The following is a 17,234-nucleotide window of genomic DNA, read 5'->3' on the forward strand; positions in this document are numbered from 1 at the left end:
TAAAGTTATGAATTTGAGATGAGATCTTATAGATAATAAAAGATAAGAATGTTACCACAAGTGCTAAAACAGTCTGCTCCATTTTAAGTAACAGTACTGGGAACTTTCCATATCCACCCCTGCCACTTGGCAAGGCAGACAGACTAATATTAGATGGCATGGGATCCTTTCCGAAAATCTGGAGCAGAATGCCAATATGAAAGTACTGTTAATTAGATTTTAACCTTTGAACCTTTGGTGGCACAGTAGAGCCGTTGCCTCACAGTTTCAGAAACCTGGGTTCTATCCTGAGTTTCAGTACTGTCTGTGTGGAGTTTGTGGATTTTCTGTAACTGATTCCCCCAAGAGGACCGCAACCTTTCTGGGTTTAAAGGCTTACGTCCCTCAATGACCTTGGGAGCGATGTTGGCTAGAGTCAGGGCTGTTTGCTTTTGCTCTTGGTAGGGTCACCCATGTCAAATAGGTCAAAGGGTAGAGGACAGGCGAGTGGTCCACCAGTCCTCCAGGTTGAGGGATTCAGCTCAGGGCCAACAACCCTGACTGGATAAACACAGGAACAGCAATGAAGAATCCTTCAGCATCTGAGTCTCCATCCAGGACTTGTGAAAACCGAGAAAAGGCTACTGACACAGTGAAGGAAGCTCTGAACACCACCAGAGTTGGATATTACACCACTGGCTCTGCATGCCAGTGGTGTAATGGGAAGTGGATTTGGTAACTGAATTGGGTCTCCTTCAGTACTCAGGTTTGCTCCCACCTCCACAAAGATATGTGGGCTGATAGGTAATTTGTTAATTGAGCACCTAGTATGTGGTTGAGGGGTGGAATCTAGGGATACTTAAGAGGATGGAGAAGTAAATTAAATCAGTCCAGATGAATGATCTCAAACTGGAACATTAATTGTCCATATCCCTACAGGTTCCTATCAGATTCCTTTGTTTCCAACCCCAGAACCTTTCCCACCAATCACCTTCCAGCTAGCCACCCCCTCTTCTCCCCACCTTTTTATTCTGGCATCTTCCCCCTTCCTTCTCTGTCCTGAAGGAATACCTCAGCCTGGAACATCGACTGTTTATTTGTTCCCATAGATGCTGCCTGACCTGCTGAGGTCCTCCATCCAGTTGCTTTAGATTTCCAGCTTCTGCAGAATCTCTTGTGTTTACAATTCCCTAAGGAGATGCTGTCTATGACTGAATTTCTCTGGAAGTTTATTTTTGCTCATATTCTAGCATCTGCTTCTCCCAATGGAAATAAGATGAAATTAGTATAAATGGATACTCAATGGGTAGCATAATCAAAGGGCCTGTTCCTGTGCTGTATCTGTGGCTCTAAACTGAGTTTAATTCTGAATGGAATGAAAACATTTAAGCTTCTTTGAGATCTTTCATTCAGGACACCCCACCGCGGTTCACTATCATTGAAGTGAAGTCAGTATTGTAACATAGGAGTGATGACAGCCAGGTTGAGAACAGTAAGCTTCCTGTGACATTAACATGATCAGGTTTGAAAGGTTGAATTATCGAGAACACAATAGAATAACTTCAAGAAAAGCTATTTGCAAAATACTTAAAATAATATCAGCTGCCGCAAAGCTAACAAATTTCACGACATATGTCGGTGATATCAAACCCTTTTCTGATTCTACAACCTACAGTCTCACGTCCAAGGACTCTTCTAAACTTTTTTTTAAGTAATATTTTTAAAGTTCAGTTTGTCATCTTTTGCAAATTGAGTACTTGGCAGCCTTTGTTCATATATATTTTTTTCTCTGTAAGCTCTATTGCAGTTCTTTATTTTCCTATAAATGCCCGCAAGAAAATGTATTTCAAAGTAGTATGTGGTGACATAAATGTACTTTGATAATATACTTTGACTTTGAGGTCAGAAACAAAATTGCTTTACATTTTGGGTCAAGAACTTTGTACCAGGATTATGTGCTCATTTGGACAGTATTTATTCCTCAGTGGCTCCCTTGCGTAAATAAATAGTTGTTCTTTAATCACATTATCAATCTGGGTGCCTCATTTCGCACGTTACTACAGTGACTCGGCTGAAGCTCACTGGGACATGGTGGATAAGTTTTATTTATTTTATTTAGGGATTCCAAACTTTGATGCCCCAAGCTGTAATACCGTTGCGCTAACCGCTACGCTACCATGGCGCCCATTGTTTTATTTACTCATTCTTCTGTCAGTTTCGCGCTTGCTGAGTTACTTCCCATGCTTTTAGATTCAAGCTGCGTTGACCGAAACTGGGCATTATTCAATATCCACTGATTGCATGATCTGCCAGGGTAGTCCTGTTGTTGGTAATGGACCATGTGGTGGCTTTCTTGTTCTCTGATGATTAGAACTGACAATTTGAAGATTTGCCTTAAGTGCTGAGTGAAATATTCTGGCTGCTTGGTTCTGATTTTAAGACATCATGCTCAATTATGGACTAATACATGGCATTTTCTCTTATTTCAGAATGCGGCCCGTTATCTGACCCTCCACTGGCTGTCGAGTGCAGTTCATCAATGCCTGTGGCTGGAGAGCCGGTGTGTTACTCTGATCAACAGGTCAGCAACAAGACAGAAGACCTGCCCACAAAGGTAGAGAGAAGTCTTCTTTTCCTGCTGATACTCCTGTTGATTATTTTTGTCCTAAAGGGCAGTAACTTAATTAGTATTACGTTGAATACCTCCCGGTGGGTAGTCAAAACTGCCCAGTGTATCAATCACAGGCACTGGCCTACTTGCCATTAAGGACGTGTATACAGAAAGGTGCCAGGAAAAGGTCAGCAATATTACAAAGGATCCCATTCACTCTGCTCATGGACTGTTTGTCCCAGTCTATCAGGGAGGAAGCTGCATAGCATCCACACCAGGACCACCAGACTCAAACACTGTTACTTTCCCCAAGCAGTAAGGCTGATCAACACATCTGCCACTAACCCACCCCACCACCATTACTTTATGATTTCCCGTCAGAGTCACCTTATGTTACAGACACTCCTGTACCTCGCATCACTTAATATCTATGTCCTTAAACTTGTTTTTGTTGTTCCTTAACAAGCCTTGTGGCGCATTAGCAGTATTTTGTTTTGCCGTGATTTTTTTTTGAGCCAAGTTGCTAGCTCGACACCCAACCCAACACAGATGGAAAGCATGCAGGGGGCCGGCTGGATTCAAACCCCGGACTATTTGCCTCGAAGTCCAGTGCTGGCATGCCACTAAAGCGCTGGCCGGCTATAAGCTTCTTATATATTCATAATTAATGTTTTTTTTATTGTTGTGTTCTCGATCTTCTTGTGTTTTCTTTTTCTTTGAGCTGCATTAGATCCAGAGTAACAATTATTTTCTTCTCCTTTACACCTGTGTATTGGAAATGGCACTCAACTATCTCAACTGTTGGACCAATAGGGTAAAGATCTCGTTTTCCTTTCTCGTTTGCTTTGATGTTCATTGTTGCCTGTGTAGTGTACAGATTCAACTGGCCCTTGAACACTTCATGTGAGGTTGCGGGCAGAATCTATGGAGTTGCTATTGCATCTGGTTTCTTTTTATTTCTCTCAGATCTTGTTTCTTCCATTCCTTCAGGGGATGTAGACACCACTGGCAATGCCAGCATGTTTTCTTCTCTGCTAATTGCCAAGGAAAGAAGGATGTAATGTTGTGACCTTATGGTGCACTGGTCAGACCACACTTGGAGTGCTGTGAGCAGTTTTGGACCTCTCATCTAGGAAATCATGGCTGGCATGAGAGGGTCCAGAGGAGGTTCACAAGAATGATCCTGGAAATGAAAGGGTTAACATATGAAGAGCATTTGATGTCGCTGGGCCTATACACACTAGAGTTTAGAAGAATGAGGGGAGGATCTCATTGAAACATCGAATTTTGAAAGACCTATCTAGTTTGAAGATGGAGAGGATAGTTCCAATGGTGGGGAGTCTCACAGAAGAGGACACAGCCTCAGAATACAAGGATGTCCCTTTCGAGCAGAGATGAGAGGGAGGGTGTTGAATCTCTGGACTTGATTGCGATGGCTAGCTGTGGAGGCTGATTCATTGGGTATATTTAAAGCAGAGGTTAATAAGTGCTTGATTAGTATGGGTGTTATAAAGGTTACAGGAAGAATGGGGTTGAGGGGGCGTAATAAAACAGTCATGATGGAGTGGGAAAGCAGACTCAATGGGCCAAATGGACTAGTTCTGTTCCTATGTCTTATGGTCTAATGGAAAGGTTGAAATTAGTCTCCAATTCCACTTTCTCACATTTTTAGTTTTAGGGTTGTTATATTCCACTCTATACTTATTTAGAGATCTGGCACAGTAACAGGCCATTCAGCCCATTGTGCCCAATAACACCCTTGTGGCCTAGTAACCTACTAACCTGTTTACCTCTGAAATGTAGGAGGAATCCCGAGCGTTCAGAAGAATCCCATGTGGTCACGGGGAGAATGTACGAGGGGTGATTGATAAATTCGTGGCCTAAGGTAGAAGGAGTCAATTTTAGAAAACCTAGCACATATATTTTTCAACATAATCCCCTCCTACATTTGCACACTTAGTCAAGCGGTCATGGAGCATACAGATCTTGGACCTCCAGAAAGTGTCCACAACAGGGGTGATTGATAAGGTCGTGGCCTAAGGTAGAAGGAGATGAGTTATACAGCTCTCCTTACATGCACGTGCAGTTCAACTCTGAGTGAAAATGCAGAAAGTTTGAAGTGAATAACTCATCAGGTGTGATTAATAAGTTAGTGGCCTAAGGTAGGAGATGAGTTATTAACTTCAAACTTTTTGCATATTAGCTCAAAGAGTTGAACAGCATATGCATGTAATGAGAGCTGTATATATTACTCATTCCTGTCTACGTTAGGCCACGAACTTATCAATCACCCCTGTTCTGGACAGTTTCTGGAGGTCCAAGATCTGTATGCTCCATGACCGCTGGACAAAGTGTGTAAATGTAGGATGGGACTATGTCGGAAAAATAAATATGCTAGGTTTTCTAAAACGGACTCCTTCTCCCTTGGGCCACGAACTTATCAATCACCCCTCGTACAAACTCCTTACAGCTGGCAGCAGAAATCAAACCTGGGTCAGTGGTCCTTTAATAGGCTAGTGTCCAATTCCACCTCCTTACATTTTAAATTATTGTGGGGTTGTTTTGTTCCTCTTTTTATTTAGAGATACAGCACTGGAAAAGACTCTTCTGACCCAGTGAGCCCACATTGCCCAACTACATGCAAATTCCTTCCAGGCAGCAGTAGAAGTGAACACAGGTCACTGGCGCTATAATAGCATTACGCTAACCGTTACCGTCTTCTTCACAATGAAAGGAAACCATTTATTTTTGGCCACTGATTCACATCCAGGAATCAGGATTTCTGGAAGGAATGTCATTGGGTTCAGGGTGTGGTTGAAATATGAAATGGAAGAAATGATTGCTGGCCAGTGTAAATCTGGGCAGCAAATGGTTTGGTTTCCTGATGATGTCATCTTTGTTTAGCATCAGACTTTCCCTGGCTCTGCACCCTTCAGCTTTGTATGGGATATGCCATTTACACAAACATTTGTGCCTTGCCCATCCACATCAATCAGCTGGTGAACAAATTCTTTCCGTGAGCTTGTTGGCAAGTGGACACAGGGAGTTCCAAGGTGGTGTGTGACTTCCCAGTGAAGGGTTGATGTTATGGCATTGGGAAATCACTGAGAGGAGGTCAAGTGGTCTCCGAAGTTCAGCAGTTCGTGTTTGTAAATTAAACTCATAACATCAATCAACAAAAATGCGACTGAAATTCAGACACTGAACTTGAGGAAGCGACAGAAATTCTTAGGTATGAATTCTATAAACCGTGACTGTCAAAGTTGTAATTGTACAGCCATGTCATACAGTATACACAATGTGGAAGGGTAATTTGTTAACAGAAGGCACGGTTTGAGTTCAATTAAATATTTGTTTCCAAAGTCCACAAGTTGCTCAGTGAAGTTTGGTTTGCCTTCAAGCAAAGATTAAATTTAAATTTCAGGTAGAAAATTTTAAACCTGTTTTCTAAAACTTAAGGTGTTTAAAAGTTGCTCTTTTTCCAACTGTGGGCCTTGTGATACTGTGTTCAAAGTAAAGGTTGCTACATTTCAAGAACTTTTTATTGTCTGCTCTCTCTTCGTCAACTAAAAACTGTGTAAGATTTATTCTTGGTGCATTTTTTCTTGTTTTCATTAACTGTTCTGATTTAGTGAGCTGCTCCCTGATACCCACAGAAAGAAATTAAGTGTTTTTACTTTGCATTCCCTTGTCACATTTTGGGTAAAAAAAAAAGCAGGGGGGAGAGGGCTGTGGTGTTCTCCTAGTGAAATCCTTTTTCTCTGTCAGTTCCAGCAGAGAAAGCAGATTAACTAGTCATTTGTTTAATTGTTGTTTGAAGGAATTTGCTGGCACGTTTCTCCACAATATAACAGTATAAATGCATTCCAAAAAGTAACTGGTCCAGAAAAGTGAACATAAATGGAAGAATTATTGTCCTTCTGCTGCCTTAATCTATGCATTCAGCTTTCTTCATTTTGCTGACGGTTGACAACATTGCAAGAAGAAATTGTATTAATTACAGCTATGGGTGCATTAAAGATGTGTTCAATAACGTAACAAAAGTGCTTTGGCCAAAATTACTGCTTGAATAACCTATTTAAAGGTATGTTTTGTTTCCTGTTACTAGAGAAGGGGATGGAGTGTGTAGCAGTGTGAAGCTTGGATCTAATACTTAATAAACACAAGAGCTTTTGCTGATGCTATAAATCCAGAGTAACTCATACAAAATGCTGGAGGAAAAAGAGTATGATTTGATTAGGGCTCATGTCTGGGTAATACACACAAAATGCTGGAAGAACTCGCCAGGACAGGTAGCATCTGTGGAAGGCGATAAAGAGTCGACGTTTTGGGCCAAGGCCCTATATCAAGACTGGAAAGGAAGGGGAAAGAAGCCAGATTGAGAAGGTGGGGAAGGGAAGGGAGTGCAGTCTGACAGATGATAGGTGAGGCCAGGTGAGAGGGAAGTTGGGTGGGTGGAGGAGGGGGGGAGATGAAGTTAGGAGCTGGGAGGGGGTGATAGGTGGAAAAGGTGATTGGCAGTTGAGGAGAGCTTATTCTGATTTATCCCCACTTCCTTTCCGTCATGATGAAGGGTCACAGCCCAAAATGTCAACTCTTCATTCCTTCCATGGATGCTGCCTAACTTGCTGAGTTCCTCCAGCATTTTGTCCGTGTTCCGTCTAATATCCAAGGAGCCAGCCATTAAAGAACATTTCGCACAAAATGCTGGTGGAACACAGCAAGCCAGGCAGCATCTATGGGAAGATGCATTGTCGAAGTTTCGGGCCGAGACCCTTCAGCAGGACTAACTGAAAGAAAAGAGTAAGAGATTTGAAAATAGGAGGGGGAAATGTGAAATTATAGGAGAAGACTGGAGGGGGTGGGGTGCTAAGAGCTGGAAAGGTGATTGGCAAAAGGGATACAGAGCTGGAGAAGGGAAAGGATCATGGGACGGGAGGCCTAAGGAGAAAGAAAGGGGGAGGGGAGCACCAGAGGAAGATGGAGAACAGGCAGAGTGATGGGCAGAGGGAGAACGTTCCCCCACCATATACAAATAAATCCCCTTCTTCAGATCCTCCTTAAAACACACTTTTCAGACCAAATAGTATCTTGAATATCCCCTCCCAAAGTCAACATTGCTTCAAGCATTGTTTGAGTACTGGTCTCTGAAATATCTAAGGAGGTTTATTGACATTGGATTGCCATTAAACAGATTATTTGTTATCAAGCCATGCTGAAACCAATGAGTTTATCACTCGGGCAATCAATTAGCCATTGAGGTGGCACAGTGGTTATTGTTTGTTACCTCACATCTCCAAGGATACCGGTTCACTCCTGACCTTGGGTCTTGTACGTGTGAGCTTACACATACTCCCTGTCACCGTGAAGGCTTTTCTTCCAGGTTCTCTTATTTCTTCTGGTTTAACCGACTGCTGTACTTGTTCCCCAGATGCAAGTTCGTTCATTTATTTGTTATGTGCCATGTCATGCGGCATAAGCAGTCACGGTCTTTCCATCACCATGATTGTTCTTGACAAATTTCTCTACAGAAGTGGTCTGCCATTGCCTCCTTCTGCTACCTGTCCGATGGCTTCGTGTGATCCTGATCAGGGGATGGGGTGCTAAGAGGGGCTACACCTTGCCCAAGGGTGATCTTTAGGCTAGTGGAGGGAGCAGAGTGCCTTACCCCTCCTTTGGTAGAGACATATCTCCACCCTGCCACCTGCTAGTAGCAGGTAACTGGCAAAAGAGCTTAAAATTAAGTTGAATTCAATTGAATTGACTTTTTTGCTTACATCCTTCACATACATGAGGAGTAAAAATCTTTATGTTACGTCTCCATCTAAATATGCAAGTAATAATGATTTGTAATAAATAGTATATGCAACAGGACAATCAATATAACATAGAAATGCAATTGTATCAGCATGAATTAATCAATCTGATGGCCTGGTTGAAGAAGCTATCCTGGAGCCTGTTGGTCCTGGCTTTTATGCTGTGGTACCGTTTTCCAAATGGTAGCAACTGGAACAGTTTGTAGTCGGGGTGATTTGTGTCCCCAATGATGCTTCAGGCCCTTTTTACACACCTGTCTTTGTAAATATCCTGAATACTGGAAAGTTAACATCTGCAGATAGGCTGGGCTGTCCGCACCACTCTCTGCAGTGTCCTGCGACTGAGGGAAGTACAGTTCCCACACCAGGCAGGGCGCTCTCAATTTGTGCCCTTTAGAAGGTTGTTGGGATTTGGAGACCCATACCAAACTTTTTCAATTGTCTGAGGTGAAAGAGGCACTGTTGTGCTTTTTTCAAACACAGCTGGTCTGTACAGATCACATGAGAACCTCAATGATATGTATGCCAAGGAATTTAAAGCTGTTCACTCTTTCAACCTCAATATCAATAGGGGTTAACCTTTCTCCATTCCTCCTGTAGTCTAAAATCAGCTCCTTTGTTTTTGCGACATTGAGGGAGAGGTTGTTTTCTTGACAACATTGAGGGAGAAGTTTATTGAGATGTTGTGTACCGGAAAAGTGAGGGGAATGGGATTGATGTAGGTTTTTGTTTGGAGTCCCAAAGCCATTCTATATCTCCATCTTCCTCAAGTTTTGTCCCTTGTTCATCGATGGATTCAGATGCCCCACCATTATTGATTGAGATCTTAGCTACTAAAGCTTAAATCCCAGATTCTTTGCCTGAACCTCCCTTTCCTCCTTTAATATGCTCCTCAGAAAATAACTACTTTGGGTTCTTGGTAATTTGCACTCAAGCCCTACTGGAGTGTTAGCACCAACCATTCTAGATAATGTTCTGTGAACCAACCTGGGTTCTTTTATAGTGTTAAAGAAGTTGCATAAATAGCAGAGGTCAAAAATGGAATGAAGGAACATCTCCATTTCTTGCATGCGACTAGAGTCAAAGATGACTACAGCAGAGAAACAGGTCTTTCTGCCCATCTTGTATATGCTGAACAATTATTCTGTCTGGTCCTATCAACCTGCAATGCAACCATAGCCCTCCAAGCCATCCACGTACCTATCCAAATTTCTCTTAAATGTTGTCTACTGATATCTGAATTAATGAATTGATTAAGAAAAATATATTTGAGTTTATAGCTGCTATTTATTTCACGAGTCTCACCTTTCCTATTTTAACACCTTTGGAGGCCATGTGGTTTGTGCCAACTCCCAGAAGAACATTTCCATCCATCCCATTTCCTTTATTGTTTATCCTTTATCCCTTCAAGTTATTTTCTTTAACATTCACATCGGCTTTTTAAATTACTTTGCACATATCTACACAAAGTGACTAGTACATTGCCCAACTCAAGGTATGAAAGGACTGGAGGATATTAAAGAAAGAGGGAGGGGATTGGCCGTGTCGATGAATATTTTTTAAAACAATAGAAGTTGCTAAGTGTAGTCTGACCAATGCCTGGTAAAGCTTCAGCATTACAATGATTGTCCGTTCTGTTTGACGATGACAGGAGACCTGTGTGGGAGAGTTTTTAAAGTGGGAAAGCTATTGCACTGGGACAGTTCCACTCTCTCAGCCTCAGAAGTCTGGGTCCAGTGGTACGAGCAAGCAGCACAAACTGGGGTCCTCCTTGAGTGCAGTGGCTGACCGTAATGTCTTCTGCACTTTGTCAGGCCCTTCACTCTCCATGGAGTGAGCCGCATTCCTGGCCGTTTGATCGCACTGTAAATCTCGTCCGCCCAGTCGACTGGAGCTGACTTTGCTTGCTAGGACAGGCATGTCCCTATCTCGCCAGGGTATGAGGCGTGCTGGGCACTCTCACCTGTCGTAGCGGTGTAGCAGGGTGCGACCGCTGTCGCATGCAAACACCTATTTGGAGCCACAGGTGAGAGCTGAGTGTCTAATGGGGACCGAAAGGATTGTGAGCTGCCCCAGAATAGATATTACAAGCCCCTTCCCCAGAGGTGCTACCCTTCCCCAGACACCATGTACAATCCAAAGTTTCAACATTACATTCTTACTTTTATACAATTAAATTGAGAAATAAAAAAACAAAAACATGATGCAGAATATAGTGTTTCATTTACAGAGGAGGTGTAGTGTAGGTAAACAGGTCAGTTGTCGTGGTCATAGGAGCATAGATTAGGAGTTCAAAAGTTCATGTTTTAGCGCAAAAGATGTCTGTTCAAGAGTCTGATAACAATGATTGAAGCTGCCCTTCAGTCTGGCAGTTTGTGAGATTTCTTCTGTGCATTGGGAAGGCGGGGTGTGAAGAGAGAATTACCCCGGCGAGAGGGCCCTTGCTTTCCTAAGACAGTGTGAATTGTCGATGGATGGGAGGTCCCCTTGTCACCTAGGAGGTCATTTGGCCCAAAGAATTTGCGGTGGTCCTCAGGTATCAGAATCTCAGGGACTGGAATATGGCGTGAAGTTTTTGTTTTGTGGCAAGCCATAGAAGCTACAGTAGATAAATCTACAGTGCAAAAGTGGAATAGTGAGGTAGCATTCATGGACCATTCAGAAATCCAATGGCAGAGTGGAAGAAGCTGCTCCAAAAACATTGGGTGCGGGTCTTCAGGCTCCTGTACCTCTTTCCCTGATGGTACTAATGAAAAGAGCGCATGTTATGATGGTGAGAGTCCTTAATGATGGATGCCACTTTGTTGAGGCACGGCCTTTTGAAGACGTTCCCGATGTTGGACCTGTGATGGAGTTGAATGAGTCTCCAACCTTCTACAGGTTCTTGTGCTTCCTCCGTACCAGCCAGTGGTGTGACCAGTCAGAATACTCTCCATCACATGTCTGCAGAAATTTGCTAGAGTCTTTGGTGACGTACCGAATATCCTCCAACCTAATGAAGTTGAACCCATGTTCCTCCAAATGTATGGGATAAAGGAGAAAGCGGAAGCAGCTGGGAGTATTAAGGGGAGAGTGTGCAAACCCTGGATAGAGCACATCTGGGGTCAGGATTGACCTGGGTCACTGGGGCTGTGGCAGACGGGGGTGTAGTGGCATCAGCTCTGGACTTTGAGTCGAATGGGTTTGACTCTGTCCAGCTCTTTGCACGCTTTCTATTCATGCTGGGTTGAGTGTCGAGCTAGCAACTTGGCCTCATAAAAAGTAGTCAATTGCTATGGACACAGTAAAGATGATGCCCGATGCACCACAAGGCGTGAAAAGCAACAACAACCACCGGAGCTGTGGAGTGCCTCACGGCCATGCATCTAATTTTCATCTCTTCTAACTGTACTCTGGAAATCGCCCTTTATGAGGCATCTTTTCAAACAATCAGTCACTGAATCACAGCAATGCTCAGGCTGTGGAATTTTGATTGGTGGATTTCTTAAAAATAAAATCCTTTTTTTTAATGAACAAAAGAAGAAACAACAGCTGAACTGCCTGCCTGCTCTCCTCTGGGAACCCTCTGCAGGCTGAGGCAGAGATTTTCCCGAAAGTGTTGGGTGAATTAGTAATGCAGATGTCAAATTGGCTGACAACGCTACAGTATGAACTAGGAATATTTCAAACACAACACTTCAATCCTATTCTGGAGCCCGTTCATGGCAGATTTTGAATTCTGTTCCATATTTACACTCTCTCTTGTTGGAGTTGCCCAATTGATATTCAGAAGCTCCTTGCTGAGTTTTTCCTATGTTTTGTGTCTCAATTGCTCCATTCCTGCCTCTGGTGAATCTCTTGTGTCTCCTTTGGCTGGTTTTCTACTCCAAGAAGAATGCAGCCTCCTCAAATGCTGGGAGGTGTGATATAATACTGAGCAAAATACTATAGTTGGCCCTCCTTATCCGCGAGTTCCGGGCGTGCAGACTCAACCAACTGCAGATTGGGAAAACCTGGAAGTTCTCTCTCCAGCACTTGTTATTTGCGCATGTACAGACTTTTTTTCTTGTCATTATTCCCTAAACAATGCAGTGTAACAACTATTTACATAGCATTTTCAGTGTATTAGGTATTATAAGTAATCTAGAGATGATTTAAAGTATACAGGAAGATATGCGTAGGTTATCGCAGATCAGAATCCAAAACAAAACCGGAAATTCTCTTACTAAGTAAGTCGGAACAGGTACATTTGGTATTATTTAGTGTCAGTCAAACGTTTGTCTTAGTATATGGTATATATTTTACCTTTCTATGCATGTAAAACACTTAAGAAGCGTATGTATTTCAATAATTAAACCACTGTGTTGCTTAGTAATAATTGTAGCTTTCATTGGGGCAGGGCCTTTCTCACTTTATCCTTTAAAATTCTTCTGATCGTTGACCACTGTAGCCTAACGCTTTTCCAATGACCAATGGTGTTTCACCTCTTTCCAATCACTTTGTTATTTCTACTTTATTTTCAGTCGTGATCGTGATTATTTTTGTGAATAGAAACACTGCGGTTTCAGAGCTCTGCTGGGTCCTAAAGTCCACCGCACTGAGACAGGTTAAATAAAGGACTTGATCATCCGCGTTTTTTGGTGTCCACGGTGGTCCCAGATCCAATCCCCCGTGGATAAGGAGGGCCGACTGTATAGATGTTAAAAATCTGATTAAACAAGATTATGTTGGAAATAGTGGACCAGGAGGTACCTGTGAAGGGAAAAAATGTTTCACCTTGATGATCTTACATCATCATTAGTATCTATAATGCTATCCTCAGTAGCCACTTTATTAGGTACACCCATACATTTGCTCATTAATACAAATCAACTGACAGCAACTCAATGCATAAAAGCATGCAGACATGGACAAGAGGTTCATTTGTGGTTCAGATCAAACATCAGAAAGGGGAAGAAATGTGATTTAAATGATTTTGATTGTGGAATGATTATTGGTGCCAGGCAAGGGTTTAAGCATTTGAGAAACTTCTGATCTGCTGGGATTTTCATGAACAAACAGTCTCTAGAGTTTACAGAGAATGATTCAAAAAAAAACAAACAAATCCAGTGAGCAGCAGTTCTGTGGCCAAAAATGCTTTGCTAATGAGGGAAATTAGAGGAGAATGGCCAGAATGGTTGAAGTTGGCAGGAAGGTGACAGTAACTCATATAACCATGCAGTACAACAGTGATGTGCAGAAGATTATCTCTAAATGCACAACACATTGAACCTTAAAGTAGATGGCCATGAATATACACTTTATCAAGTACAGGAGATACCAAATAAAATAGCCACTTAGTCTAATATTGAGAAAAATACTATAGATGCTGGAAATCTGACTGATCAAGGTAGCATTGAAAATAGTTGGTCAGAAGGTACCTGTGAAAAGAGAAAATGCTTTAGCTTGATGACTTTACGTCATGTTAAGACTCTACAGTACTATATTGACAGTCCTGTGGTGCAGCCATTAGTGCTGCTTTCTGGCTACCTCAATGGCCCAGGTTCGATACCGTCCTCAGATTATGTCTGTTTGGAGTTTGCACGTACGCTCTGTAGCCACTTCGTTTGAATTTCAAAGGCCCAATGATGACCCAGACAAACTTGCAGGTGAAATGTCGCTTCACCTGGAAAGACCGTTTGATGTCCTGAACTAAGTAGTATATAGTTTAACATCCCTTAGAACTGAAAGCTTCCCCTCAAGAGAAAGCCACGGGGTGGCGCACAAGCCTCTTCCAATTAGCTACCTTGGCTTAGTCCATGACATCCTGACAGGAAGTGAGAATTACTGCAGTGGGTCAGAGGGTAAAGAAATCCTGTTGTGTCTGTGTGAAATGGGTAAATTAATCATATGGCAAATACCACATTGCATCATTATCTTTGACCTGAGGAAGTCATTCTAACTTCCTGTCAAAACTAAAACACATGGCCAGTCTTTGGAGCTAATCAAACAAAAAAAAAGTCTTTTGCATATTCTACGACAGCTGAGATCTAATATTTTTCATCCCTTGAGACTGCTGGTTTTGCCAATCACCGACATTCAGTACTCTTTGCTTCCTATACAAGTCTGCACCACTGTGGTGAACTGCATATACCAGTCTGGACACGCCCCTCTGCTGACTGCTCCTGTGGCTCCTCCCACAGACCCCTGTATAAAGGCGATTGGGGCACTGCTCCTTCCTCAGTCTCCAAGATGTTGTGGTCACTTTTGCAGCTAATAAAAGCCTATCGTTTGCCTCCCGTCTCCGAGAGTTATTGATGGTGCATCAACCACTTAAATCAGCATCCAGTAAATGGTAAAACCCGGTATAATATTGTGTATGCTCTCTGCTCTGGTTTATTATGGGGTGGGAGGAGCAATCAAAATCAGGTTTATTATCACTAACATATATCATGAAATGAGGTTTTTTTGTGGTAGCAGTATACATAATACACTGTAAATGGTAATAAGATGTATATAAGATTAAATAAATAGTGCAAAAAAAGAGCAAAATAGTAGGTAATAAGACCATAAGATATAGGCCATTTGGCCCATCAAGTCTGTTCCGTAATTTTAACATGGCTGATGCATTTTCCCTCTCATACCCAATCTCTGCCCTTCTCCCCATATCCCTTCATCCCATGACAAATCAAGAATCTATCGTATGTTCATGAGTTGATTGCCCATTCAAAAATATGAAGGTGCAGGGAAGAATCTGTTCCTGAAATAAATAGTGTGTGGCTTCAGGCTCTTGTACCTCCTCTGTAAGGGTAGCAATAAGAAGAGAGCAGGTTTTAAGATACAAACTGACACACGGGGAATCCAGGGCTAGAACATGGAGCTCCTTGTGGCCACACATTTAATTCAACTTCCCATTCCCATGCCAACATGTCTTGCCCATAACCACCTCCAATGCCAGGTACTGTTTAGAGGAGCGGTTTCTTCTTCTTCTGCTGTTTTATGGTGGTTGGCAAACCAGCTTTAAGGTGCATTACCGCGACCTACTAGACTAGAGTGTGGATCATTTGATAAACAGGAGGAATGAAAAGAATTGCATTCCCAAAATTCTATATAATAAACCAAAGTCTTACAGATACTTCATGATATAGGTCCATATTTCTCTTGAACTCCCACCTAAAATGTCTTCTATACCCACAGCAGTTTTCTTTTTGTTTATCTGAAGCGCTCCTATCATCTTCACACTTTCTCTTTCATACTTCTTACATTTTATCAATACATGTTCAACTGTCGGTAGAGCAGTATCTCATATTCCACCCTGGCAGTCTCCAAACTGGTGGCGCGAACATCAAATTTCTGAAACTTCTGGTATCCTCTCTCCTTCTGTCCCTTTCCATTATTCTCTCCATTTTTGATTTATCAGCCCCATCATCCTACTCTTTCTACTTCTTTGCCCTCTCCATCTGACCATCACCCTGACACTGATCCCAAATATTCCCCTCCCTTTATTCCATGCTCCACTTTTTTCTCCTATCAGATTCCATCATCATCTGCCTTTGGTCATGTCCACCTATCATCCTCCAACTTTTGACCATTTCCACTATTCCCACTTGCTTATCACCACTCCCCCTCTCCTGGATCCACCTATCACCTGCCTTTCCCTCCATCTCTTTATTCCAGTTTTATCTGTTCTTTCCAGTCCAAATGAAAGGCCATTACCTGAAACGTCAACTGCCCATTTCCGTCTTTGGATAAGGCCTGATCTTCTGACAATGCTCCCTCTTTCTTTCTTTTTTACAGCCTTGCAAACCAGCCATTGCTCTGAGCAGGAAATTTTCATACAGCCTGTAATTTGCACGGCACTTTAAATGTTTTTTTGTAATATGCACATCAAACAAGCACAAACCATGACTCACAACACAAATAAACAATGTCAGGCAGTCAAAACAACTGACACAGTGGCAAATGTAAAATGTTTTGACTAGACAATGTCAGGTTTCAGCAGGCTATCAGTGTATTAATGAACTACCGACTTCCATTCTGTGTTTACTGTTAGAATTTGTCGCAGTGTTGTAACTTGAAACACTGGCAATGCAAGTACGTTGTAGCGTGAAGAACATTCTGGCAGGCTGCATCACTGCCTGGTTTGGGCTGGGGGTACTGCACAGGATGGAAAGGAGCTACAGAAAGTTTGTAAAATCAGTCAGTTCCATCTTGGATACTAGCCTTCGTAGTCTCCAAGACATCTTCAAGGAGTGGTGCCTCAGAAAGGTGTCATCCATCATTATGGACCCCCATCACCCAGGGCATGCCCTCCTCTCACTGTTACCATCAGGTAGGAGGTACAGAAGCCTGAAGGCACATACACATCTATTCAGGAACAGCTTCTTCCCCTCTGCTATCTGTTTCCTAAATGGACATTGAACCCATGAGCACTACCTCACTTTAAAAAAAAAATATTATTTCTGTTTTTGCACTATTTTTAATTTAACTATTTTATATATATCGGTAATTGTTTTACTTATTTTTTCTATATTCTCATGTATTGCATTGTACTGTTGCTGCTAAGTTAGTGAATTTCACAACATATGCTGGTGATATTAAACTTGATCCTGGTTGAAGCTCAAATATGTTTCAAACTAATGGTTGGGGTACATTTATTATTTAGAAAATTCATGTATTATATCCATTAGCACACAATTAATTAAAGGCTATTTCACTATTAACACAGATTTCAAACATATTAAAATAATTTTTTAATTATATTAACATCGCTGTTGCTGTATATAAGTGAAACCTCTGGTTACATGGTAACAAAAGCAATGTGTGCGGAAGCTTCTCAGTTACTGCACAGCCATGCACCTGTGTAGCTT

The 17,234-nt window shown here is 42.1% G+C and overlaps 1 protein-coding gene across 9 annotated transcripts in view; it reads left to right on the plus strand.

The window, feature by feature from the left end:
• LOC132382584 (A-kinase anchor protein 13-like) overlaps positions 1-17,234 on the plus strand; it is a 548,542-nt gene that overhangs the window by 360,803 nt on the left and 170,505 nt on the right. For all 9 annotated transcript variants that reach the window (XM_059952931.1, XM_059952933.1, XM_059952936.1 and 6 more), the window contains exon 11: positions 2,469-2,593. In XM_059952931.1, coding sequence (XP_059808914.1) covers positions 2,469-2,593 — 125 coding nt within the window. The remainder of the gene's footprint in view (positions 1-2,468; positions 2,594-17,234) is intronic.

Source organism: Hypanus sabinus, chromosome 28 (assembly GCF_030144855.1).
Source record: "Hypanus sabinus isolate sHypSab1 chromosome 28, sHypSab1.hap1, whole genome shotgun sequence".
Taxonomy (NCBI): Eukaryota; Metazoa; Chordata; class Chondrichthyes; order Myliobatiformes; family Dasyatidae; genus Hypanus; species Hypanus sabinus.